At 42.7% G+C, this 26,301-nt stretch overlaps 1 protein-coding gene across 1 annotated transcript; it reads left to right on the top strand.

Annotated features, from left to right (window-relative positions):
- Positions 1-6,703: 6,703 nt before the first annotated feature.
- LOC133169381 (neuroblast differentiation-associated protein AHNAK-like) lies at positions 6,704-26,033 on the top strand. The gene is made up of 7 exons (XM_061301532.1): positions 6,704-6,967; positions 7,466-7,515; positions 7,910-8,020; positions 8,388-8,492; positions 9,329-9,482; positions 9,557-9,717; positions 9,802-26,033. Exons 4-7 carry the CDS (start codon positions 8,478-8,480, stop codon positions 25,366-25,368), a joined length of 15,897 nt encoding a protein of 5,298 aa, XP_061157516.1. The 5' UTR covers positions 6,704-6,967; positions 7,466-7,515; positions 7,910-8,020; positions 8,388-8,477; the 3' UTR covers positions 25,369-26,033.
- Positions 26,034-26,301: the final 268 nt, after the last annotated feature.

Genomic DNA, 26,301 nt, shown 5'->3' with positions numbered 1-26,301 from the left:
AAGCGTCAGTCTACAGGTCGTGAAGTGGAGCGGGTTGGACGCTGGTTTCCATGGCAACCACAGCCTCTTGAACTTTGCCTCGTGCATTTTAATTGGAAACAAGTGGATGTTTGCAAACGCAACTAAATGATTCCAAGTGGAGATAATGAACACGAGCAAGAGGCCTCAGTCACAGCAAACGACATTAGGCAGCCGGCCGACGCTCTTTGGCCCTCGCTTCCCCCGGCAGCCAGCACGGAGTGGCCGGTCCGAGTGACGAGACGCTTCGTTAGGGTCAAGCTGCTGGTTCTGTTTTGGGAAACTTAATTCACATGATGTCACAGCATCAAATGATGAAAAATCCTTTGATGGGAAAACATGACAACGATGAAGAAGAAAAGAGGGAAATCTGATTTGAATTAGCATGAATGCTGGCAGATGTTTGTGTCCAACTTTGTGAGCACATTTAACGGCAGATTTAAAGAATATGAACCTGAGATGTGTGAACAGTACAGCCCGTGAAAACAAGAATTTCAACCTAAGCGTTTCAGCTGCTCAGCGGCAAATTAGATCTCGGCCTCATGCCCAGGAACCTGAAGAATTTCCAATGCTAATGTGAGGCGAGGCTGACACTGGTATAAATCAGCATCACTTATTTACTGTGTCGTTGTTACGCATCTGAGGATAATGCCATTTTAATCAACTAATCAAACAAGAATGTGGAGATCTGTCCATGGAAGAGCCACAGACACGAGAAGAGTGGAACCTCATCCGCTCATTCCTCATGTGCTCATTGCCTTTAATGGTCAGTTTGAGGCGAAATGAAGGTAAAAACATCCCCAAATGGACCAGCACCAATAGGACGAAAGGCAAATATTTCAAAAGACTTCCAAGTGCAATCGGGCCCAACGACAGAGAGGATCAAATAAGTACCAAATAAGGGTTTCATCTTACACAGAAATGGGAAGCACCAATGTTATGGAAATAAATGTCAGAGGATCGAGTGGGCAAAAGAGCCACAGGACTATGCCCAAATGGACCAAATACTGAGATGTCCAATCTCTGAAATGGCGACTCGCAGTTAGGTCATGAATCTAATTCTGGATCACGTCCATAAACAAGTCATTGTGTCACACGACGAACTGAGAGGCAGCCTCGCAGGGTCGGAGGTGTGATAAAACGTGCGTCGTCGTGTAATGAGGCTGACTGATGAGATGCTGAGCTTGCAAGAAGAAGACCTGCTGGCAGCATCCAAGCGCTTGGATTGACAGCGAGAGACATCCATCAGACCGGTGGCAGAAGGTGGGGTAAATTTGGGATGAGGCCGCCAATACTTAAGGAGACCCGTTTCCAATGATGCCACAATGGTCAGGAAATGCTCATTCCTTTCCTCTGCAGCCATAAAACTGAGAAGCTGTACCAATGCCCTTTTGAAGGTGAGCCAGAAATAAATGCTGCATCACTTTGGCTGCAGGTGGACTTGAGGGATGAGCTCATGTGATCATCTTGAATGCGGCAATAGTGAGAACTGTGGCGCTATCACGGTGGCGGATCTGCATGCCAAGCCATTAAAGAAATCTCGTGCTACGTGCTGTCATTGTTTCCCGAAAGGCGACACACTGGAAACAGCATGTGACAGCGCCGGTTGAATAGTGAAGGCAAAGCAAAGAGCCTGCTACCTGACACCTGGTCTTCCTCGCATCGCCCTGCTATCGATCCATGAGGCTAATGCACCATCGAGTTCACGTGGGCACCACTTAGCGCTGACGATATCTTTGCATGTCCGCATTCAAATGCGCATTTCTGAACGTCTGCTCAAGATTCGGTGAGCACATCCCAATGGACCGATGAGCAGTATTAGAAGAGCCCACCTGTCCTACGGGCAAAACACGTCTGATCGTTATCTTCTCCGTTTGTGTCCTTATGCTACTAATGAGGTTAGCGATGGCGGGAAGGAAGTGGCGAATCCGTTTTTTAGCTCAGAAACGCGGTGACGGTTACTTGAGGCGGGAGCGCAAATGCTCTCCAGCTAGTTTCTGAAATGATTACAATGTCCATGTAAAAAAATGACAACAGTCCATGCTTTGCAAAAAAACATACTTGGCGACCCATTTCACAAGCAAAACAAAAAGCACCAATGTTGTATTCTTTGTCCATGACAAGACCTTTGCTTAATTTCTCAATAAATCCAAATTAAGAAGGTATATGATTGTGTTGTGACGTTTTATAGAGGCACGTTAGCCAAAATGTGGCTACAGAGTTAATTGGAGCACTGAATGGCAACGAGGAGGCACCCGGCGGAGGCATCGGACTTTCCAAACTTCTCAGACTGGCTCCTTGCCTTGTGTCTGATTGAGTCGACATGGCTAGATGTGTCTCCACAAAGGAGGGCTTGAAAAATTGCACAGACACGGCAACAAATCCACTTATGGACTCTTATCAGTGCACCATAGACGCATGCACACAGACACCCGCGCAAACATGCGTAAACATCCAAACAGACACAACACACACTCACATGCACGCACACACTCCATCAGAGCTGCAGTTGAACGTCCTTGTCCGATGAGAGCAATCAATGAGCAAGAAGGAGGGAGGAAGATGGGAAAGAAAAGGGATGAGGAGTTTGCGCTGGGAGGGGGCGGCGGCGGATGCAGACGATGGGTGGGGATGGCGGGTTGGTGGGGAGGGGGAGGCAGCTCCTCCCACAAGCAAGTTATCGAGCCGCGCTGGAGGTCCGTGATGCTGACAGGGCGAGCCAGTCTTCAGACGGCAGCCATCTCGTCGGATCCGGGATCAGCCCAAGAGGAAAGGAGAACCCTACCGCCGCCCGCCACGCTGCCATCCGGCCGCCTGTCCCGCCCTTTACGACTTAGGAGCCTGTCCTCTCTGCAGCCGCCGCCATCATGTGCGACTGTTTCCACCTGGCCTTCCCTAACTGGCACGGCGCGCCCTCTGGCACAGGTGAACATCTTTCCCTTTGGATCTGACATTGAATGCTTTTTGGGGGGCTTCACGGTGGTACAAGCGGTTAGCCTCACAGTTCTGAAGTTCAGGGTTTGAGTCTTGCCTGCCTAGGTACTCTGGCTCAACCACCCCACCCCAAAATTCATGAGAGCTTGACTCTAAATGAATCGCAAGGCCCGGAGGCAAGAGACGAATCATTTTGATATTGTGCCATACAAAAGCAAGTGGACTTTCATGTTTGATAGAGTTGTTTGATTTCATTTTGGCAAGAAAGTAGAATTTTATCTTGCATTGTAGAGTTTTTTTAATCAAATCCTTTCAAGGTGAAGTGGCAATTGTTTTTGGTTGTCAATAAACTATATATACTGTACTAACAAAATGCACAACGTAGGAGGTGAATCAACAGCTATCAATCTTAGCTACGATGACAATGAGCCGCAAATTACTTCATGTCAACTGGCGACGGGTCCATTGCTTGTCACGATGCGTTCTGTGACTGGCTGGCGACCAATCCAAGGTGTACCTCGCCTCTCTTGTTCAAAGTCAGCTGCGATGGACTCAGGCTAAGGGTGTTCTACTTAAGGCCCAGGGCCAAGACTCGGCACTGCATATCATCTCTCGAGGTCCACTAAAGTTAGCGAGGCGTGTTGCCTTAGAACGGATTCGCTCTTTTTTTTTTTTTGCTACAAAATCTAGACTTAAACGTGAAGCGTGTTTTTTAAGCATTTGTTCTAACTAGAGTATTTAACAGAAATTATGATTCCAAATTCAATTTGATGTGATGAAGAAAATTACAACAGCAATTGAAAGCAGGTGATCTTTTGCAGTCCACCACAAAAATGAATTTGACACCTCTCGGGTGGGCAGTAGAAGAAACACAGATGGATGCTTGGCCTGAACAACATGCTGACTCAGCGGCAGCGTGTGTGTGTGTGTGAGCGAGCAAGCAAGCAAGCGTGCGTGCGTGCGTGTGTCTGTGGTGCTAATGCCAACCTGCAGTGAGCGCTGGGTGTGTCGTCTGCAGAGATGTCATCATCCCTTCTGGCGAGCTGGCCATCCTGCAGCAGCTGCTGCACAGAAGCGCTTCCTGTGGCACCTAAAGCGCAGCTGCACCAGACTAAAACAAAAAACATAAATGATGCGCCACCTGTAACATTGCAGCAGATGCCGAGCGGGGTGAACTCGTTCTTTTACTCCTCTCATCCTGCTGACTTGCCTGCTGATGCGGCACATGTGCTCGACGCCTTGAGGCGGTTAGATGCGATGGGGGTCAAAGGGGCAAATTCTTGCAGGCTTTACGTTACGAGCGCATGTCGGTGATGCGGTGGGACACGATGCCGCCTTTCGTGCAGACTTTGACTCGCAACCGGTGCCCTAATAGTAGTCGGAAAGAGAGCGGGAAGGGAATCTGGCGCAAAATTCTTTGATTCTGCTTGGACTGGTCCAATGTCAGTCGTGGTTCCTTTTCATAAGATTCTAACTTCAGAACAAAGTTTCAAGTTGGCTGAAGACCCAGTGATTGCATTTCTTGAGTAATATGTTTGCGATGCTAGTAACAGTTGTGATCTGAAGCTTCTGACATTTTCCAGTTGCCTGACGCTCATCGAGCTCTGTCATTTTGCCCACGCTTTCAAAAAAGCACTTTAGTCTCAGGTTCTGTAATGTCTCCGAGAAGATGACAAAGTGTCCATTTTGTTTGTTTAGGACGTAAGACACTCAAGGTCAAGGTCAGAGGGGGTGTTTCAACTCATTCTTGACATTGACATTCTGGATCCGACTTCGAAAATGGGAAAATCACTTGGGCAAATTCCTCACCCACATTATATTGCATTGGTGCCTTTTATATATAAAACGGAATATATAAAAAAATACCAGTGAAAAGATGTCTTTCACAGACGGCGTGAAAATAGCTAATTACCCTGAAATGCTTGACAATACTTTTCTAATGGTAAATCGATTGTAACGTTTGATAGTCTTCTATATGTCATGATATCCATCAAGAAATGAAAAACACAAAAGAAATACATTTGGAGACACCTAACAAGTGATAATGTGTCCCAGGCTGAAACATACAGAAATTCAGAAAAATATTAAACAAATATGTATGCATTAAAAAAAAAACACTGGTTCTACCGTTCCTGTTGCCATGGTAATGAGGTCAAATTGCAAGAGAGTTCAGTGGAGGGGTGTTTACACAATCACTGTGGAAATAAGCAGTTTCAGATAGAAAATTTTGAGATTACTTTGAAGAATTAGCTTCAATTTCTTGTTTCAGTGGATGAGGATATTGTACACTCGAGAGCTCGAGGTTGAAATCCAATTGTGTTTCTGGGCTGAAATCCAATTATAAATAACATTGACGGCAGCGGTGGAAGCGGCTTGTGTCCGAGTGCAAGCGAGCGTCCGTTTGACCTTTGACGACTTGGTCGAGTTAAGCGAGACCATCAGACAGAAAACAATCCTCTAACCGCTTTAGCTTTTGTTTCTGCGAGACATCACAATGGGCATCAAACGTGAACGTCGTCGGTAAAAAAACAAACGAGATAAGGCAGAGCGCTCTGAGACAAGCGGAGCCACACCCACGTCGAGAGCTGCAGTGTCAACCTGCAGCAGATCATCTGCAGTGTGCCCTGCCGCTGACAAAAGGCCGCTTCAGTGTGTCTCAACAGTGAGGTGCATTCTTCCGACGGCCATCGATATAAGCGGCCATGCGACAATCTAAATGTTGACTGTTCAATGTTGTATAAACAATCGAGCGAGTGCCTGCCCACCCATCAAACCAACCAGCCGGGTCAATCTTTTTCTGAGTGTTATATATCTGAAAATGTACCTGGATCATGCGAGATGTTTATTATTATTATTAACCATTTATGACTTCAGTGTTGCTCATTTACATCATAGCCACCCCCTGCTGGCGGTTCTCTGCGCAAGTTGTGTAGCAATTATGTCTGCGACTTGTGCCGCACAAACAGATTTCGCCGGACTAACTGAATTGAGTTGAATGTGGAATTTCGTAGACGTCACAGTCAGAGCCGGGCGTTTGCACCGTTGTGGGAGTGAACGTGGCCGATTAGCTTTGGGGCCACGGAAGACACCTGTCCATTTTCTCTACTGCTTGTTCTCACTAGAGCGGGGCAAAATTGTAGACTGAAAAGTGTATGTTAATTCTTGATCTTTTGCTAAATCGTTTTATTACGATAACTGACATAATCATGTTTCCTTGAAGGTCTGCGCAGTAAGCACATGGCAAATATTTGAGAAAGGAGTTCCTCTTATGTGCACTGCTGGACAGTGAGTGAGTCACGTAAAGCCCGTCACACACAGCCACTGAACGGAACAGCACCTCATCAGCGCCGCGCACGACAATGATTGTAGCCCTGACACGGCCGGACGGCATCAGCCTGCTACCTTTATTCCATCTAATCCACTTCACGCCAATATCCTGGAACATCAGGATGAAGGCAGAGGTGCTGCTTGCAACTATTAACACAGGCGTATCAAAAACGCAACAACAGAGCTGAGGTTTGTTGTAGCAGCTGACAAAAGCCGACTGTGAGAAAGCTACAAACACAAAATAGTGGGTTGAAGTCGACATGAAAATTGAACGACTTCCAACATAGTTATTTATCTTTTATTGATTTTACAAATTATTGACCAATCTAAAGTGTTGAAAATGGCTCACCCTCTTTCACAATGCAATGCTAGCAGTGCAACAAATTAGCCATTTTGGGGATCTACTGAAAAGCGACTATTTTGGAGCCAGCGGTATTGTACAAGTACATCAGCGAGAGAGTCAGAAGACTGCCCGTGTGAAAGGCATCATAGGCAGCCGGAACTTGGGTGTAAAGTTTGACTTTCGACACCCAACATCCACACCCCTCTGTGTCCACACATACGGAAGGTGAGCGCGTGTACTGCCACCTTTTTTGTCTGTACCAGGCTGAACAAATCATTTGAGGCACTGGTTGCGTTCAGAAGTGCCTGGGATCAGTTCCAGGACTTGAATAAATACCATCAGCAGGTAGGTGAACTGCTTAAATCAATATGTTGGTTATTCAGACTTTTGATTCAATGTAGAGATTAGATGGTGAATGTTCCATTGGGTCAAATGAATGTGAACCAGTGTTTCTTCTTATCATCGTGATTTGATGTTGTTGTTTTGCCCCCCCAAAGGGAACAGAGCGCCATTTCTTAACACACTAACGCACTTAAAGAAGCAGTCAGAGCTCACATGACAAAGGTTAGCACAGTGTGTGAGGTCTTACTATGTCAGTTGGTAAACAACATGGCTTCTGACAGCAACAATAAGTAACCAGATGCATATGTAGTCTGATCTTTCCTTTTGGAAATGTGTCTCATGTATGGATCAATAAAGAGGATCACTTAAGAGAACATGGAGGAGATGGCCCTCGGGGGATTTGTTGCCAAGAAGAACCCATCAAAGTCTCTACGCAGCAGACTTCAGGCTCCAGTGAGATACAACAAATGTTGAAGGAGTCTTTTGCGTTTCTGTCCGTAGGAGCTGGGCGAAGGCTGAGAGCACCAGACCTCGGCTCAGAGGACCACTCGGTGAGTCTGAATATATATTTGAGTCGAATGGGTTCATAGGAACCAGTTGTTGGATCTTGGATTTTTGAAGACGCAGATCTCAAAGGAGTACAAATGCCACAGACTCTGAGTCTGAAATGTACAGCTACTGAGAAGAAGATACCCGTTTTGAAATGTAGAGCGTAAAAGTAAAACGTTGACAGACAAATACTTGGTAAAGTAGAGATAACTGAAAATCAACTTAAGCACAGTCCCAAAGAATTTATTATTCGTTACTTCCCATGATTGAAGGACTATCACAGCTTTTGTTGGCTCAGCAAAGTGTCATTTTCACACCTTTTGCTGGATACTGGAAATGCAAAGTAAAAAAAATTCAGAAATTAAAGCACGAGCTACCTACCTGCGTCATCTACAGGCATGTGACGAGCCGTCTCGTTTCACCGAGGGTGAGAGACCACGCCCTCAGGGATCGTCCCCCGTGGAAGAACATCCGGAGACGGAGAAATATAGTGACAGCGACAAGGAGGTAACGCACAAGAAAGTGGAAAGGAGCCACCAAACTGGCGTCTGATTGACTAGAGAAATGTTCTCCTCAGCTCAGGAACTCATTTGAGTTGACTGTAACTCTTCTTGTGTTTGGCACCACAGAGAGCACGCTCTTTCTTATAAAAATACACTCTAGTTTTCATCATTGATGTTTTCACTATAAAACACACAACTCTGACACGCTATGCGACCTGACCGAAATTAAAAGGGCCACAGAGATTGAAAGTTGACCCCCCCCCCCCGATTGTCACAAATGTAAGCTCACAGTTATCCGTCTATAATTCAACCAAGAGAAGAAATAAAGGCGGTAACTGTGTTTGCTGACAGCATTGTTGCGTTTGGTGTAGGAAGATGACCCACACCATAAGCGAGGCAAGGGGAAGAAGGGTAAAAGGTCCAGCTTTGGCTGTGGATTTGACCGCCGCTCGACCCCAAAGATGAGCAAACTGAAGGTGAGTCAATTTCAATTTCTCCAGCTTGATAAACAGCGACCTGATAGAGTTTTTCCCACTCTACCTTTTATGCAAGAACCACACGTGAGACAGTTTGACCATTTTACGCTTACAAGCGGCGAAAGGCATCAGCACCCTGTGTGGTACAGAGGTGCTTGAAAGCAGTCTGACTTTCACCTCTTGCAAGGGACTATTTATTGAGAGAAAGTAGGGTGGGGGTGAGACTGAACAGGTTTCGGGGGTCACCTCTGCAAACTGGGTAATGAGTGCAGAGGGTCTTGGCTCTTTGTTTTACAAGGTTGTGGAAACAGATACTAGTGGAGCATTTTTAGATAACTAACTAAGCAGGGAATGTGGAAAGTTTTAACGAGTCAAAGACAGGTGAAAGGTTTTAACAAAGGTTGTTAAATTCTAGTCAACATTCCAACATTCTGACATGAGAATGATCCCCCTCCCATTGACCTCCGAAGTTCTCCCACCCGGCTCAAAAGCACCATGGGTCCGGTGAAAGACACTCAACTGCCTGAGAACAGGAACAGTCAGATCAAAAGCTGCTACGGCCAGATGGGGCTACAAAACTGGCTCTGTGAATGTGGAGAAGAGGACCATACAATGCAGCACTGCCTTGTCTGCCCTCTACTACCCAACCCCTGCAGCTTAAAAGATCTTGCTGAATTCAATGGCAATGCAAAAGACTGTGTAAAGACATGGGAAACTGTCATCTGACTAGCACTTCAAAGACAGGAAAAGAAGAAGTAGAAGATTCCAACATAATCATACGATCAAAATAATGTGTCTACCCTAACACTACGTACCATATGATGGTGTTTCAACAGGAAGCGTATAGCCCAGAGTCAGGGATGATCGTAAAAACAGCCCAAGATGGAGGTGCAGAAGGTCTTATCTATGGCGGAGGTGGTAAAGACGGCATCTTCATCAAAGAAGTGGTACCAGAATCGCCTGCTTCTAAAAGTCTACAACTCAAAGAAGGTATGCTTCCAGTTTGACAAAAGCTCAGAAGAGTATTTGCCGACTAAAATCTTCTACTCCTTCTTTTAACGCAGGAGATCAGCTTCTGAGTGCCACTGTCTATTTTGACAATGTGTCATATCAGGACGCTATTCAAATTCTGGAGCATGCTCAGGCTTACAAAGTGAAGCTCTGCCTAAAACGCAAACCCGACATCACAGAGACGGAGCCCCTCGCTGAGTCTGACATCATTCCTGTAACTATTTTCAGTTACATTTTCAGACCCTTGATGTTGTCTTATTTTTAGGAGGCAAAACTAACTATCCTTTTTCCCAACTAGGAGGATGAAACCTTCACTCCAGAGATGCGAGAACATGGGAAATCCAAGAGACGAGGTGATGCACGCATTTCCTGGCCTAAGTTTCCCTCCTTAGGGAGAGGGAAGAAGTCGCGTTTTGCAAGGTCTCACAGTTCTTCTGAGGCTGATGAGCAGAGAAAGTTGGAGCTGAGTCCAACCACAAGTGACACAGAGTCCCCAATAAAGACTCAAGACGCCCTTAAAGGCAAGAAACGGCATAAGATGAAGCTTCCATCTCTAACAAAGAGAGGTCGCGTTAGCTCATCTGAGGATCAGGACACTGATCCACCAACATGCACACAAGAAGCAGCAGAACTGCTCTCACCTGAAGGCCTTCAAAGCCCCGTAGGAACGAGGCCTGAAGTGCATCGAAAAGAAGAGATAACTCTGGTAGAAGATTCTGATTCAAAAGTGACTAAACCTCTTGCTCTTCAACACAAGGTAGAGCTCATTGCTATAGACAGTGCGTTGAAAACAACCGATCTAACGGTGGCTCTTACGGGTCAAGAAAGCCCTACTGGACCACTGTCTCCTGATGGTAAGAAAAAGAAGAAAGAAAGGTCTGAATTAAAAATGAAAATAATGGGGAAGGACAAATCAAACAAGAAAGAGGCAAAAGCAAAATCACCCAAAAGGCTCAAAACACTGGGCGCGAGTTTAGAAATAGCAGACCTAGGCATTGTCAGAGGGGATCAGCGCGAGCAAAAGACTGAAATTGAACAAACATCCCCGTGCAAAGGCAAAAGTAAAAAAAGAACCCTACTCCCCAAGCGTGAAGACATTGAAATCCCTGGTATGGAGGACATGTCGCGAAGGACACAAGTCAAAGGAGCCCACGATGAACTACCAGAAACAGTGCAACTCTCAATTGATGTGGATAGCGTGAAAGAGGCTGTTTCAAAGTTGCCAGGATATAAATTGCCAAAGGTGGATATGTGTGGAGTACCTATTCCTGACGAAATCACTGTGATAGATGCCAATGCTCAGAGAATATCAGTGAAAACACCCACTAAATTTGCTGATGGCAAAACAAAACAGGAGGCACCCATCAGTAAGGCAGAGGAAGAGGACGCTTCCACTCCAGAATTATCCAAGACTTCTTTCAAGGTACCAAAGATCAAACCGAGTGACTTAAGTTCAGAAGATGTTTTAATCGTGACCCGGATGGACCCATCAAATACAGAAACGACACAAGAGTGCCAACCTCCGCTCGACTCAAAAGAATCTGATAAGAAATCAAAGACGGCAAAGATAGTTTTGCCGAGCATCGGGTTTTCAAAGGCAGGCTTTAGAATCCCTGAGGTCGGAATGTATTTACCAAAGCCAAATATTTCTGGGCCCAAGGATAATGATGTGAAAGGAGAAAGAACTATATTCCTCCAAGAAGAAATAAGAGAAGAAGGCATTACGTCCGCTTCTGTGATAAGCACTGGTGAACTTGAATACATCGATTCGGCAGAATCCCCCGTTGAGAGGGAACTTGATGGAAAAAGAAGCCCATTACAAAACCTGAAATTCGAAGTATCATTACCAAAGTTAAGAGCTCCACAAATTGATTTAAGCTTGTCAAAAACTGATGGAAAGGTCAAATCACCTGATGCTCAATTAGGCGCATACAAATATATTCCGGAAGAGAAGATGGCAGTTGACATTGCAGGGTTGCCCGGAGATCAGGAAGCAAAAGGACGTAAGTTTAAAATGCCGCAATTTGATTTCACAATACCGGAAATCACTGGACCACAACTCAATGTAAACATTTTCAAAAAAGAGGAGGGTGTGAAAAAGCCAGATCCTGAACCAGAGGTACAAATCAAAGAAGCGTTAGATGTGGATTTAAGTCCCGTAAAAGCACAGGCATCGCCACAGAAAGACAAAACACCCGAACATCTTCTGTCTGGGGTTGAACTTGATGGACACAAAGCCAAATTTCAAATGCCACATTTTAAAGTTAAAGGACCTGATGTTGATTTTGGTTTATCCGAGGAAGGTGGAGATGCTACTGTGCCAAAGGCCAAGGTTGATACCAATGTTGATATTCCAAGAAAGGACCTTGGATTTAACGTTTCCGCACCTAGCGTGGAAATTGAAGGACCTCTAATAGACGTGAAGACTACGGATGCTGATCAGGATGGAAAAGGCGGCAAGTTCAACATGCCACATCTCAGTTTCCCCATGCCCAAGATAAAAGGACACGAAACAGAAAAGGGCACCAGGGTGACAACACCGGAAGCTAAGGTTGATGTCCAAAAGCCAGATACTCCCAAAATTTACACTAGTGAGGCCGAAGTTAAACTTTTTGTACCACCAGCGTGTGAGGTAAAAATGGATGGACAGAGAATGAAGTTGAAAATGCCAAAGTTCGGAGTAAAAATGCCAAAACTCAAAGGGCCTGAAATTGAGTTTGACTTAAAAAAGAAAGATATTGATGTCAATCGTCTGGTAACTGATGAAACAATTCCACAGACTCCTAAACTAAACGTAAATATTGGACAAACTGATGGATTACAGACAGAGGTTGACATTAAAAAACCCGATTTACAAATGCAAGCTTTCAAATCTAATTTTGAGCAGAGTGACAAAAACCTAAAGGAAAATGTTGACATCAAATGTCCAGATGTTCCCACACTTGATCTTGGAAAAGTGAATATTGGGACTGCAGAGGTGAAAATGGAAGAACATGAGATTGATACTGAACCTTTGTATGCTGAGATTGAATTTAAAGGAGGCAAGTTTAAAATGCCAAAATTTGGCATCTCCATGCCAAAGATGAAAGCCCCCGACATTGATATAAGCTTCTCAAAGAAAGATGGAGAGATCCAACTCCCGGAAGCTGAAGTTGAGCTCCCCGATGTTGACGTGAAACTACCATCAGCTAAAGTGGAAATAGAAGGTCCTGAGGTTGATTTTCAACCAAGTAGTGTTGAAGGATCATCATCAAAATTTAAATTGCCAAGATTCAAATTACCAAAATTGGGTGTCGCTTTACCTCAGGTCAGTGTGGAAGTACCTGATACAGAAAAAGAGATCAAGGTGGAAGGAACAGATGTAAAATCACCAGAATTAAAAGTGGGAGCTAAAATTCCTGATGTTGCTCCAGATGTTGATGTGAAAATAGATGGTCAGGAGAGCAAGTTCAAAATGCCCAAATTTGGTATCGCCATGCCGAAAATGAAAGGACCCGACTGTGATATAAGCTTATCAAAGAAAGATGGACACATGAAATTCCCGGAAGCTGAACTTGAGCTCCCCGATGTGGACGTGAAACTACCATCAGCTAAAGTGGAAATAGAAGGTCCTGAGGTTGATTTTCAACAAGGTAGTGTTGAAGGATCGCCATCAAAATTTAAATTGCCAACATTCAAATTACCAAAATTGGGTGTGCCGTTACCTCAAGTCAGTGTGGAAGTACCTGATATAGACAAAGAGACCAAGGTGGAGGGAGCAGATGTAAAATCACCAGAATTAAAAGTGGGAGCTCAAATTCCTGACGTTGCTACAGATGTTGATGTCAAAATGAAAAGATCCAAATTCTCATTCCCTAAATTCTCATTAACAAAGCAAAGTAGCAAAGAGTCAGAAGTTGAGATTGATCACCCAGATGTTGATGTTTCGATTCCAGCAGGGAAACTGGAAATCACTTCACCAGAAGTAGAGTTTCAATCACCAGATGTTGATGTGAAAATAGATGGTCAGGAGAGCAAGTTCAAAATGCCAAAATTTGGTATCGCCATGCCGAAAATGAAAGGACCCGACTTTAATATAAGCTTATCAAAGAAAGATGGAGACATCAAATTCCCGGAAGCTGAAGTTGAGCTCCCCGATGTTGACGTGAAACTACCATCAGCTAAAGTGGAAATAGAATGTCCCGAGGTTGATTTTCAACCAGGTAGTGTTGAAGGATCGCCATCAAAATTTAAACTGCCAACAATCAAATTACCTAAATTGGGTGTGGCTTTACCTCAGGTCAGTGTGGAAGTCCCTGATGTGGACAAAGAGATCAAGGTGGAGGGACCAGATGTAAAATCACCAGAATTAAAAGTGGGAGCTAAAATTCCTGATGTTGCTACAGATGTTGATGTCAAAATGAAAAGATCCAAATTCTCATTCCCCAAATTCTCATTAACAAAGCAAAGTAGCAAAGAGTCAGAAGTTGAGATTGATCACCCAGATGTTGATGTTTCGATTCCAGCAGGGAAACTGGATATCACTTCACCAGAAGTAGAGTTTCAATCACCAGATGTTGACATGAAAATAGATGGTCAGGAGAGCAAGTTCAAAATGCCAAAATTTGGTATCGCCATGCCAAAAATGAAAGGACCCGACTTTGATATAAGCTTATCAAAGAAAGATGGAGACATCAAATTCCCGGAAGCTGAAGTTGAGCTCCCCGATGTTGACGTGAAACTACCATCAGCTAAAGTGGAAATAGAATGTCCCGAGGTTGATTTTCAACCAGGTAGTGTTGAAGGATCGCCATCAAAATTTAAACTGCCAACAATCAAATTACCTAAGTTGGGTGTGGCTTTACCTCAGGTCAGTGTGGAAGTCCCTGATATGGACAAAGAGATCAAGGTGGAGGGACCAGTTGTAAAATCACCAGAATTAAAAGTGGGAGATAAAATTCCTGATGTTGCTACAGATGTTGATGTCAAAATGAAAAGATCGAAATTTTCATTTCCCAAATTCTCATTGACAAAGCAAAGTAGCAAAGAGTCAGAAGTTGAGCAAGATATCCCAGATGTTGATGTTTCGATTCCAGCAGGGAAACTGGATATCACTTCACCAGAAGTAGAGTTTCAATCACCAGATGTAGACATGAAAATAGATGGCCAGGAGAGCAAGTTCAAAATGCCAAAATTTGGTATCGCCATGCCAAAAATGAAAGGACCCGACTTTGATATAAGCTTATCAAAGAAAGATGGAGACATCAAATTCCCGGAAGCTGAAGTTGAGCTCCCCGATGTTGACGTGAAACTACCATCAGCCAAAGTGGAAATAGAAGGTTCCGAGGTTGATTTTCAACCAGGTAGTGTTGAAGCATCGGCATCAACATTTAAAATGCCAACATTCAAATTACCCAAATTAGGTGTAGCTTTACCTCAGGTCAGTGTGGAAGGACCTGATATGGACAAAGGGATCAAGATAGAGGGAGCAGATGTAAAATCACCAGAATTGAAAGTGGGAGATAAAATTCCCAATGTTGCTACAGATGTTGATGTCAAAATGAAAAGATCAAAATTCTCATTCCCCAAATTCTCATTAACAAAGCAAAGCAGCAAAGAGTCAGAAGTTGAGATTGATCTCCCAGATGTTGATGTTTTGATTCCAGAAGGGAAATTAGAAATCACTTCACCAGAAGTAGAGTTTCAAAAACCAGATATTGATGTCAATATAGGTGGTCAGGAGAGCAAGTTCAAAATGCCAAAGTTTGGCATCACCATGCCAAAAATGAAAGGACCCGACTTTGATATAAGCTTATCAAAGAAAGATGGTGATATCAAACTCCCCAAAGGTGAAGTTGAACTCCCGGATGTTGATGTTAAACTTTCATCAGCTAAAGTAGATATTGAAGCTCCTAAAATTGAAGCTCAACATGGTAGCCTGAAAGGATCACCATCAAAATTCAAATTACCAACAATCTCATTCCCAAAATTCTCATTAACCAAGCAAAGTAGCAAAGAAACTGAAGTTGATCTTGACCTCCCAGGTGTTGATGTTTCTATTCCAGAGGGAAATTTGGAGGTCACTCTACCTCAAGTAGAGTTCCAATCACCAGAAGGCCAAGAGAGCAAGTTTAAAATGCCCAAATTTGGCATCTCCATGCCAAAAATGAAAGGACCTGACTTGGATATCAGCTTTTCACAGAAAGATGGAGAGATCAAACTTCCAGAAGCTGAAGTTGAACTCCCCGATGTTGACGTTAAACCACCATCAGCTAAAGTGGAAATAGACGGTCCTAAAATTGAAGCTCACCCAGGTAGTGTGGAAGGATCGCCATCAAAATTCAAACTGCCAACATTTAAATTACCCAAATTGGGTGTGGCTTTACCTCAGGTCAGTGTGGAAGTCCCTGATATAGACAAGGAGCTCAAGGTAGAGGGACCACATGTAAAATCACCAGAATTAAAAGTGGAAGCAAAAATTCCTGATGCTGCCTCAGAAATTGATGTCAAAATGAAAAATTCTAAATTCTCATTGCCCAAATTCTCACTAACCAAGCAAAGTAGCAAAGAATCTGAAGTTGATATTGACCTCCCAGATGTTGATGTTTCTGTTCAAGCAGGGAAACTGGAAATCACTTCACCAGATGTTGATGTCAATGTAGATGGTCAGGAGGGCAAGTTCAAAATGCCCAAATTTGGCATCTCCATGCCAAAAATGAAAGGACCTGATTTTGATATAAGCTTATCAAAGAAAGATGGCGAGATCAAAATCCCAGAAGCTGAAGTTAAACTCCCAGATGTCGATGTTAAACTGCCGTCCGTTCAAGTGGACATTGAAGCGCCTAAAACTGAAGGTTGTGTTGAAGGATCACCATCAAAATTCAAATTACCAACAATCTCATTCCCCAAATTCTCATTAACCAAGCAAAGTAGCAAAGAGGCTGAAGTTGATATTGACCTCCCAGAAGTTGATGTTTCCATTCCAGAGGGAAAATTGGAGGTCACTCTTCCTCAGGTAGAGTTTCAATCACCAGAAGCTAATCTCAATATAGAAGGCCAAGAGAGCAAGTTTAAAATGCCAAAATTTGGCATTGCCATGCCAAAGATGAAAGGACCCGACATTGATATAAGCTTATCAAAGAAAGACGGCGAGATCAAACTCCCAGAAGCTGAAGTTGACGTTGATGTTAAACTTCCATCAGCTAAAGTGGAAATAGAAGGTCCTGAGGTTGATTTTCAACCAGGTAGTGTTGAAGGATCGCCATCAAAATTCAAACTGCCAACAATCAAATTTCCCAAATTCTCATTTTCAAAGCAAAGTAGCAAAGAGTCAGAAGTTGAGATTGGTCTCCCAGATGTTAATGTTGCTATTCCAGAGGGAGATTTGGAGGTCACTTCACCAAAAGTCGATTTTAAATCACCAGATGTTGATGTCAATATAGATGGTCAGGAGAGCAACTTCAAAATGCCAAAAATGATAGGACCCGACTTTGAAATAAGCGTATCAAACAAAGATGGAGACATCAAACTTCCGGAAGCTGAAGTTGAACTCCCAGATATTGGTAGTGTTGAAGGATCGCCATCAAAATTCAAATTACCAACAATCTCATTTCCAAAATTCTCATTAACGAAACAAAGTAGCAAAAAGGCTGAAGTTAAGATTAATCTCCCAGATGTTGATGTTTCTGTTCCAGCAGGGAAACTGGAAATCACATCACCAGAAGTAGAGTTTCAACCACCAGATGTTGATGTCAATATAGATGGTCAGGAGAGCAAGTTTAAGATGCCTAAATTTGGCATTGCCATGCCCAAAATGAAAGGACCTGACTTTGACATAAGTTTACCAAAAAAAGATGGAGGGACCAAATTTGTGGAAGCTGAAGTTGATCTCCCTGATGGCGATGTTAAACTACCATCAGTTCAAGTGGATATTGAAGCGCCAAACATTGAAGCTCAACCAGGTAGTGTTGAAGGATCTCCATCAAAATCTAAACTGCCAACATTCAAATTACCAAAATTGGGTGTGGCTTTACCTCAAGTCAGTGTTGAAGTACCTGATATGGACAAAGAGATCAAGGTAGAGGGAGCAGACGTAAAATCGCCGGAAATAAAAGTGGAAGCTAAAATTCCTGATGCTGCTACAAATGTTGATGTCAAAATGAAAAGGTCTAGATTCTCATTCCCCAAATTCTCACTAACCAAGCAAAGTAGCAAAGAGTCAGAAGTTGAGATTGATGTCCCAGATGTTGATGTTTCAGTTCCAGCAGGGAAACTGGAAATCACTTCACCAGATGTTGATGTCAAAATAGATGGTCAGGACAGCAAGTTCAAAATGCCAAAATTTGGCATCGCAATGCCAAAAATGAAAGGACCCGACTTTGAGATAAGCGTATCAAAGAAAGATGGAGAGATCAAACTCCCAGAAGCGGAAGTTGAACTCCCAGATATTGATTTTAAATTACCATCAGCTAATGTGGATATTGAAGCTCCTAAAATTAAAGGTAGTGTTGAAGGATCACCATCAAAATTCAAATTACCAACAATGTCATTTCCAAAATTCTCATTAACTAAACAAAGTAGCAAAGAGGCTGAAGTTGAGATTGGTCTGCCAGATGTTGATGTTTCAGTTCCAGCAGGGAAACTGGAAATCACATCACCAGAAGTAGAATTTCAACCACCAGATGTTGATGTCAATATAGATGGTCAGGAGAGCAAGTTTAAGATGCCTAAATTTGGCATCGCCATGCCAAAAATGAAAGGACTTGACTATGACATAAGTTTATCAAAAAAAGATGGAGGGATCAAACTTGCGGAAGCTGAAGTTGAACTCCCAGATGTCGATGTTAAACTACCATCAGTTCAAGTGGATATTGAAGCGCCTAAAATTGAAGCTCAACCAGGTAGTGTTGAAGGATCTCCATCAAAATTCAAACTGCCAACATTCAAATTACCAAAATTGGGTGTGGCTTTACCCCAGGTCAATGTTGAAGTACCTGATATGGACAAAGAGATCAAGGTGGAGGGAGCAGATATAAAATCACCAGAAATAAAAGTGGAAGCTAAAATTCTTGATGCTGCTACAGATGTTGATGTCAAAATGAAAAGGTCGAGATTCTCATTCCCCAAATTCTCACTAACCAAGCAAAGAAGCAAAGAGTCAGAAGTTGAGATTGATATTCCAGATGTTGATGTTTCCATTTCAGAAGGGAAATTAGAAATCACTTCACCAGAAGTAGAGTTTCAAACACCAGATGTTGATGTCAATATAGATGGCCAGGAGAGCAAGTTCAAAATGCCAAAGTTTGGCATCACTATGCCAAAAATGAAAGGACCCACCTTGGACATAAACCTATCCAAGAAAGATGGTGAGATTAAACTCCCACAAGCTAAAGTAGAACTTCCAGATGTTGATGTTAAACTACCATCAGCTAAAGTGGAAATAGAAGGTCCTAAAACTGAAGCTAAACCAGGTAGCGTGGAAGGATCGCCATCAAAATTCAAATTACCAACAATCTCATTTCCAAAATTATCATTAACCAAACAAAGTAGCAAAGAATCTGAAGTTGAGATTGGTCTTCCAGATGTTGATGTTTCAGTTCCAGGAGGTAATCTGGAAATCACTTCACCTAAACTAGAGTTTCAACCACCAGATGTTGATGTCAATATAGAAGGGCAGGAGAGCAAATTTAGATTCCCAAAGTTTGGCATCTCCATGCCAAAAGTAAAAGGGCCTGACATTGACATAGGTTTGGCAAAGAAAGATGGCGATATCACATTCCCAGAGGCAGAGGTTCAACTCAAAGAAGCTGAAATGAAATTACCATCTGGAAATGTGGAGATTGAAGATTCAAAGATTCAAGTTCAGCCAGGTAGCGTTGAGGGATCTCCTTCAAAATTCAAATTGCCAACATTCAAATTACCCAAATTGGGTGTGGCTTTACCTCAAGTCAGTGTAGAAGTCAGTGATATCGACCAAGAGATCAAAGTGGAGGGAGCAGATGTAAAATCACCAGAATTAAAAGTGGGAGCTAAAATTCCTGATGTTGCTACAGATGTAGATGTCAAAATGAAAAGATCAAAATTCTCATTCCCCAAATTCACATTAACAAAGCAAAGTAGCAAAGAGTCAGAAGTTGAGATTGATCGCCCAGATGTTGATGTTTCTGTTCCAGCAGGGAAACTGGAAATCACATCACCAGAAGTAGTGTTTCAACCACCAGATGTTGATGTCAATATAGATGGTCAGGAGAGCAAGTTAAAAATGCCAAATTTTGGCATCGCAATGCCAAAAATTCAAGGACCCGACTTTGATATCAGCTTATCAAAGACCGGTGGAGACATCAAATTACTGGAAGCTGAAGCTGAGCTCCCCGATGTTGATGTTAGACTACCATCAGTTCAAGTGGATGTTGAAGTGCCTAAAATTGAAGCTCAACCAAGTAGTATTGAAGGATCGCCATCAAAATTCAAACTACCAACAATAAAATTCCCCAAATTCTCACTAACTAAGCAAAGTAGCAAAGAGGCTGAAGTTAAGATTGATCTCCCAGATGTTGATGTTTCTGTTCCAGCAAGGAAACTGGAAATCACTTCACCAGAAGTAAAATTTCAACCACCAGATGTTGATGTAAAAATAGATGGTCAGGAGAGCAAGTTTAAAATGCCAAAGTTTGGAATCACCATGCCAAAAATGAAAGGACCCGACTTTGATATAAGCTTATCAAAGAAAGATGGTGAGATCAAACTCCGGGAAGGTGAAGTTGAACTCCCGGATGTTGATGTTAAACTTCCATCAGCTAAAGTAGACATTGAAGCTCCGAAAATTGAAGCTCAACCTGGTAGCGTGGAAGGATCGCCATCAAAATTCAAATTACCAACAATCTCATTCCCCAAATTCTCACTAACCAAGCAAATTAGTAAAGAAACTGAAGTTGATCTTGACCTCCCAGGTGTCGATGTTTCTATTCCAGAGGGAAATTTGGAGGTCACTCTACCTCAAGAGTTTCAATCACCAGAACCTAATGTAAATATACAAGTCCAAGAGAGCAAGTTTAAAATGCCCAAATTTGGCATCTCCATGCCAAAAATGAAAGGACCGGAGTTGGATATCAGTTTATCACAGAAAGATGGCGAGATCAAACTTCCAGAAGCTGAAGTTGAACTCCCCGATGTTGATGTTAAACTACCATCAGCTAAAGTGGAAATAGAAGGTCCTAAAATTGAAGCTCACCCAGGTAGTGTGGAAGGATCACCATCAAAATTCAAACTGCCAACATTTAAATTGCCCAAATTGGGTGTGGCTTTACCTCAGGTGGAAGTCCCTGATATCGACAAGGAGATCAAAGTAGAGGGACCGCATCTAAAATCACCAGATTTAAAAGTAGAAGCAACAATTCCTGATGCTGCCTCAGAAATTGATGTCAAAATGAAAAAGTCTAAATTCTCATTGCCCAAATTCTCACTAACCAAGCAAAGTATTAAAGAATCTGAAGTTGATATTGACCTCCCAGATGTTGATGTTTCTGTTCAAGCAGGGAAACTGGAAATCACTTCACCAGATGTTGATGTCAATATAGATGGTCAGGAGGGCAAGTTTAAAATGCCCAAATTTGGCATCTCCATGCCGAAAATGAAAGGACCTGATTTTGATATAAGTTTATCAAAGAAAGATGGTGAGATTAAAATCCCAGAAGCTGAAGATGAACTCCCAGATGTCGATGTTAAACTACCGTCCGTTCAAGTGGACATTGAAGCGCCTAAAACTGAAGGTTGTGTTGAAGGATCACCATCAAGATTCAAATTACCAGCAATCTCATTCCCCAAATTCTCATTAACCAAGCAAAGTAGCAAAGAGGCTGAAGTTGATATTGACCTCCCAGAAGTTGATGTTTCCATTCCAGAGGGAAATCTGGAGGTCACTCTTCCTCAGGTTCAATCACCAGAAGCTAATGTCAATATAGAAGGCCAAGAGAGCAAGTTTAAAATGCCAAAATTTGGCATCGCCATGCCAAAGATGAAAGGACCCGACATTGATATAAGCTTGTCAAAGAAAGACGAAGAGATCAAACTTCCAGAAGCTGAAATGGAACTCCCGGATGTCGATGTTAAACTTCCATCAGCTAAAGTGGAAATAAAAGGACCTGATGTTGATTTTCAACCAGGTAGTGTTGAAGGATCGCCATCAAAATTCAAATTGCCAACAATCAAATTTCCCAAATTCTCATTTTCAAAGCAAAGTAGCAAAGAGTCAGAAGTTAAGATTGGTCTCCCAGATGTTGATGTTTCCGTTCCAGAGGGAAATTTGGAGGTCACTTCACCAAAAGTCGATTTTAAATCACCAGATGTTGATGTCAATATAGATGGTCAGGAGAGCAAGTTTAAAATGCCTAAATTTGGCATTGCTATGCCAAAAATGAAAGGACCTGACTTTGACATAAGTTTATCAAAAAAAGATGGAGAGATCAAACTTCAGGAAGCTCAAGTTGAACTCCCAGCTGTTGATGTTAAACTACCATCAGGTCAAGTGGATATTGAAGCGCCTAAAATTGAAGATCAACCAGGTAGTGTTGAAGGATCTCCATCAAAATTTAAACTGCCAACGTTCAAATTACCAAAATTAGGTGTGGCTTTACCTCAGGTCAATGTTGAAGTACCTGATATGGACAAGGAGATCAAGGTGGAGGGAGCAGATATAAAATCACCAGAAATAAAAGTGGACGCTGAAATTCCTGATGCTGCTCCAGACGTTAATGTCAAAATGAAAAGGTCAAAATTCTCATTCCCAAAATTCTCATTAACAAAGCAAAGTAGCAAAGAGTCTGAAGTTGAGATTGATATCCCAGATGTTGATGTTTCGATTTCAGAAGGGAAATTAGAAATCACTTCACCAGAAGTAGAGTTTCAAACACCAGATGTTGACGTCAATATAGATGGCCAGGAGAGCAAGTTCAAAATGCCAACGTTTGGCATCGCCATGCCAAAAATGAAAGGACCCGATTTTGATATAAGTTTATCAAAGAAAGATGGAGGAATCAAACTCCCCGAATCTGAAGTTGAACTCCCAGATATTGATGTTAAACTACCATCAGCTAAAGTTGATATTGAAGCCCCTAAAATTGAAGGCAGTCTTGAAGGATCACCATCAAAATTCAAATTACCAACACTCTCATTTCCAAAATTCTCATTAACCAAACAAAGTAGCAAAGAGGCTGAAATTGAGAATGGTCTCGCAGATGTTGATGTTTCAGTTCCAGCAGGGAAACTGGAAATCCCTTCACCAGAAGTAGAGTTTCAACGACGTGAAGTTGATGTAAATATAGAAGGCCAAGAGAGCAAGATTAAAATGCCAAAATTTGGCATCTCCATGCCAAAAATGAAAGGCCCCAATATTGACACAAGTTTACCCAAAAAAGATGGAGCGGTCATACTCTCAGACGCTGAAGTTGAACTCCCACATGTTGACGTTAAACTACCATCAGTTCAAGTGGATATTGAAGCTCAACCAGGTAGTGTTGAAGGATCCCCATCAAAATTCAAATTACCAACAATTAAATTACCAAAATTGGGTGTGGCTTTACCTCAGGTCAGTGTGGAAGGACCTGATATGGACAAAAGGATCAAGGTAGAGGGAGCAGATGTAAAATCACCAGAATTAAAAGACGAGGCTAAAATTCTTGATGCTGCAACAGATGTCAATGTCAAAATGAAAAGGTCTAAATTCTCATTCCCAAAATTCTCATTATCCAAACAAAGTAGCAAAGAGGCTGAAGTTGAGATTGATCTCCCAGATGTTGATGTTTCGATTCCAGAAGGGAAATTAGAAATCACTTCACCTAAAGTAGAGTTTCAAACACCAGATGTTGATGTCAATATAGACGGTCAGGACAGCAAGTTCAAAATGCCAAAGTTTGGCATCACCATGCCAAAAATGAAGGGACCCGACTTTGATATAAGCTTATCAAAGAAAGATGGAGAGCTCAAACTCGCAGAAGCTGAAGTTGAGCTCCCCGATGTTGACGTTAAACTACCATCAGCCAAAGTGGATATTGAAGTGCCTATAATTGAAGCACAACCAGGGAGCGTGGAAGTGTCACCATCAAAATTCAAACTACCGACTTTCTCATTTCCCAAATTCTCTATCACTAAGGATAGTAAAGACTCTGTAGTTGATATTGATCCAGATGTTAATGTTTCTGTTCTGAAAGGAAAAATGAAAACTTCACCTAAAGTGGAGTTTCAACCACCAGAAGTGGATGTTAACAGCAAGATTACAATGCCAACATTTGGCATTTCCATGCCAAAAGCTAAAAGCCCTGACATTGACATAAGCTTGTCAAAGAAAGATGGAGCTATCACACTGCCAGTTGTTGACCTTAAACTCCAAGAATCTGAAATGAAACCACCATCTGTTAAAGTGGAAACAGAAGGCACTAAGATTGAAGCTCAAAGAAGTAGTATTGAAGTTTCTCCATCAAAATTCAAATTACCATCTTTCAAATTGCCTAAATTTGGAGGTTCTCCACCAAAAGTTGAAGTGCCTGATGTGGGTAAAGACACAGAAACTGATGGCATAAAGTCAGAGATACCTGAAGATGATGCAAAGCAGGTGGTTTCAACACCCAGCATTGACATTGAAGGCCAGTCTATGGAAGTGACAACTCCAGGAGGGGAACTCGGAGGATTAGGAATCAAACTGAAACTATTACCAGATGTTGAGGCTGAGCTGCCGGATGTTGAAGTTGAACAATTGGAAAGTACCATTTCAGGCCCAGAAGCACCAAAGACTGAGGTTGACGTCAAGTTGAGCAAAGGGACAGGGAATGACGCTCCGAGTCCCGTCTCTCCGAGCAAATTCAAACTACCGTCTTTCAAAATGCCAAGGCTAGCATTTTCACGACAAAAACCAGAAGGAGAAAGTGTCTCACCTGACACAGAATATAAAGACAATCAACCAGAGATGAAAGCTGAACTGAATGGAGATGGTAAACCATTGCAAGCCACTCCCACATCATTTGGAGCTGTCCTTGAAAATCTTGACATTGAATTTGATGTGTCAAAAACTGAAAAAGAGGAAGAAGACCCAGACGCCACGAAGGAAGTCATAGAATGGAAGGGCAAGGAGCCCAAGCAACAAGTGACCAAAAGTCCTGAGCGCACAGGATGGTTTAGGTTTCCAACATTTGGGCTCTCGTCACCTTCGGAACCTGCCAAAACGCCCTGCAAAAATGACCAGAAAGATCAAAAGAGCCCACCAGGAGAACATGAAGAGGACATGAGCCCAACTTGTTCTGTGCAGTCTTCCGACATCTTTGCTGACATCAGCTCAACAGCGACAAGCGAGTATGTCAGTTTGCCCTCTTCTCCTCCAACCAAGGTCATGGCCAAATATTCTGATCTGAACCTACCTGCAGATATGGGAGAGATGAATGTCCAGACTTCCACTGCCAGGTCAGAGCTGATCACAGTCGAGTCAAATTTACCAGAGAAGATAACTATTCTGTCATCTGAGGTCTTGTCTTCCTCTGAGGAAACTCTCAGAGTGGCGTCGGAGAAAATACACGTCTTTACATCCAATGTACAAGTAGGCCCTGAATCACATCACACCAAACTTCTGTCTGCCGTCCAGTCGGCAGCCGAAGCCGGCCAATCGTCGTCATCGTGGACAGTGGAGAGTTCACAGAGCAGCAGGAGGACAGTGTCGCAGAAACGTATTGTCCGCGAAACGTCGCGCGAAAGCACAGAAACCTTTGTGATTACCAAACAGATCACCAAAACCATCGACCCCACTGAGTTCTTCGCCAACGAGGAGGCGGCTTCGTCCATCCAGCGTCTCAGAGAATCCGTTCACTCGGAGAAAATGAGATTTTTTGACGGTGCTGAGAAGTGAGGTGCTAGCTAAATCAACTTCCTTGGTCTAAAAGTAGAACTTTGTCAGTGTTTAATCGAAAGCAGGTATTAATGGAACCTCTGGCTGCATGTTGCAGAATGAAAAAGAGATGGACAAAGTGTTTTGGCAGAAGGAAAACGCAATGAAATTGTTAATAAGCTATGTATCTAGGTGTCTTATTTCAGGGCTTCCCTAAATATGCTTACGTGTGGTACAGAAAATGTTTACTAGCTGCATTTGTGCTCAACCATCACAAGGGTGTTAACGATGAGGCTATAGCAAAATGAATGTTTACGATAGTCATAAAACACTGTGTGTCTGTGAGAGAGTGTGTGTGCGTGTGTGTGTGTGTGTGTGCGTGCGTGCGTACGTGTCTACGCGCATGTGTGTGTGTCTGTGTATCCGCTGAGGTATTCTTGTTGATGCAGTATAGGAAACACACAAAGAAATGTAACTGTTACGATGATGACAAAGTGTACTGCTGTATTTTTTATTCCTATTTTTGCTTAAATCTCATTTGCATATGTATCAGCAGTGCATTCTCAGCCAGTGTGAATAATAATAAAGCTGTGTAAATAGCTTTTAATGATCTCTGGACTAATCCATATGCTTCAACTCCAAATGTTTGCAATATACACATCAATAAATACGTATTATTAGTCCAAGCATGTCTGAAGAGGTCATATCTTACCGCATATTGATGATGGGAGGACAGAGCTCCAGGTGAGTTCTCCCACACAATCTCATCCAAACATGTATTTATCAAAATTGCTTAATCAGAATCATCTTTTTATTGGCTAGATATGTAAAAAAAAAAGATCACAAGAAATTTGTCTCCAGTAGTCTGAGATAAATTAGGCATCTGAAATGTGGCACTTGATTTACTGGACTTGTCAATATAACGAAAGCGGGCTCGCCATTGGGCCGGGAGTA

Source organism: Syngnathus typhle, linkage group LG16 (assembly GCF_033458585.1).
Source record: "Syngnathus typhle isolate RoL2023-S1 ecotype Sweden linkage group LG16, RoL_Styp_1.0, whole genome shotgun sequence".
In the NCBI taxonomy this organism is placed as follows: Eukaryota; Metazoa; Chordata; class Actinopteri; order Syngnathiformes; family Syngnathidae; genus Syngnathus; species Syngnathus typhle.
Note: the sequence above shows the minus strand (reverse complement) of the source record. Positions and strands in the feature narration are given on the sequence as shown.

Coding starts and splice junctions, on each gene's coding strand:
- LOC133169381 (XM_061301532.1), top strand. Junction 9,483..9,556: donor AAGTCTACAACTCAAAGAAG/GTATGCTTCCAG, acceptor CTTTTAACGCAG/GAGATCAGCTTCTGAGTGCC. Junction 9,718..9,801: donor CTGAGTCTGACATCATTCCT/GTAACTATTTTC, acceptor TTTCCCAACTAG/GAGGATGAAACCTTCACTCC.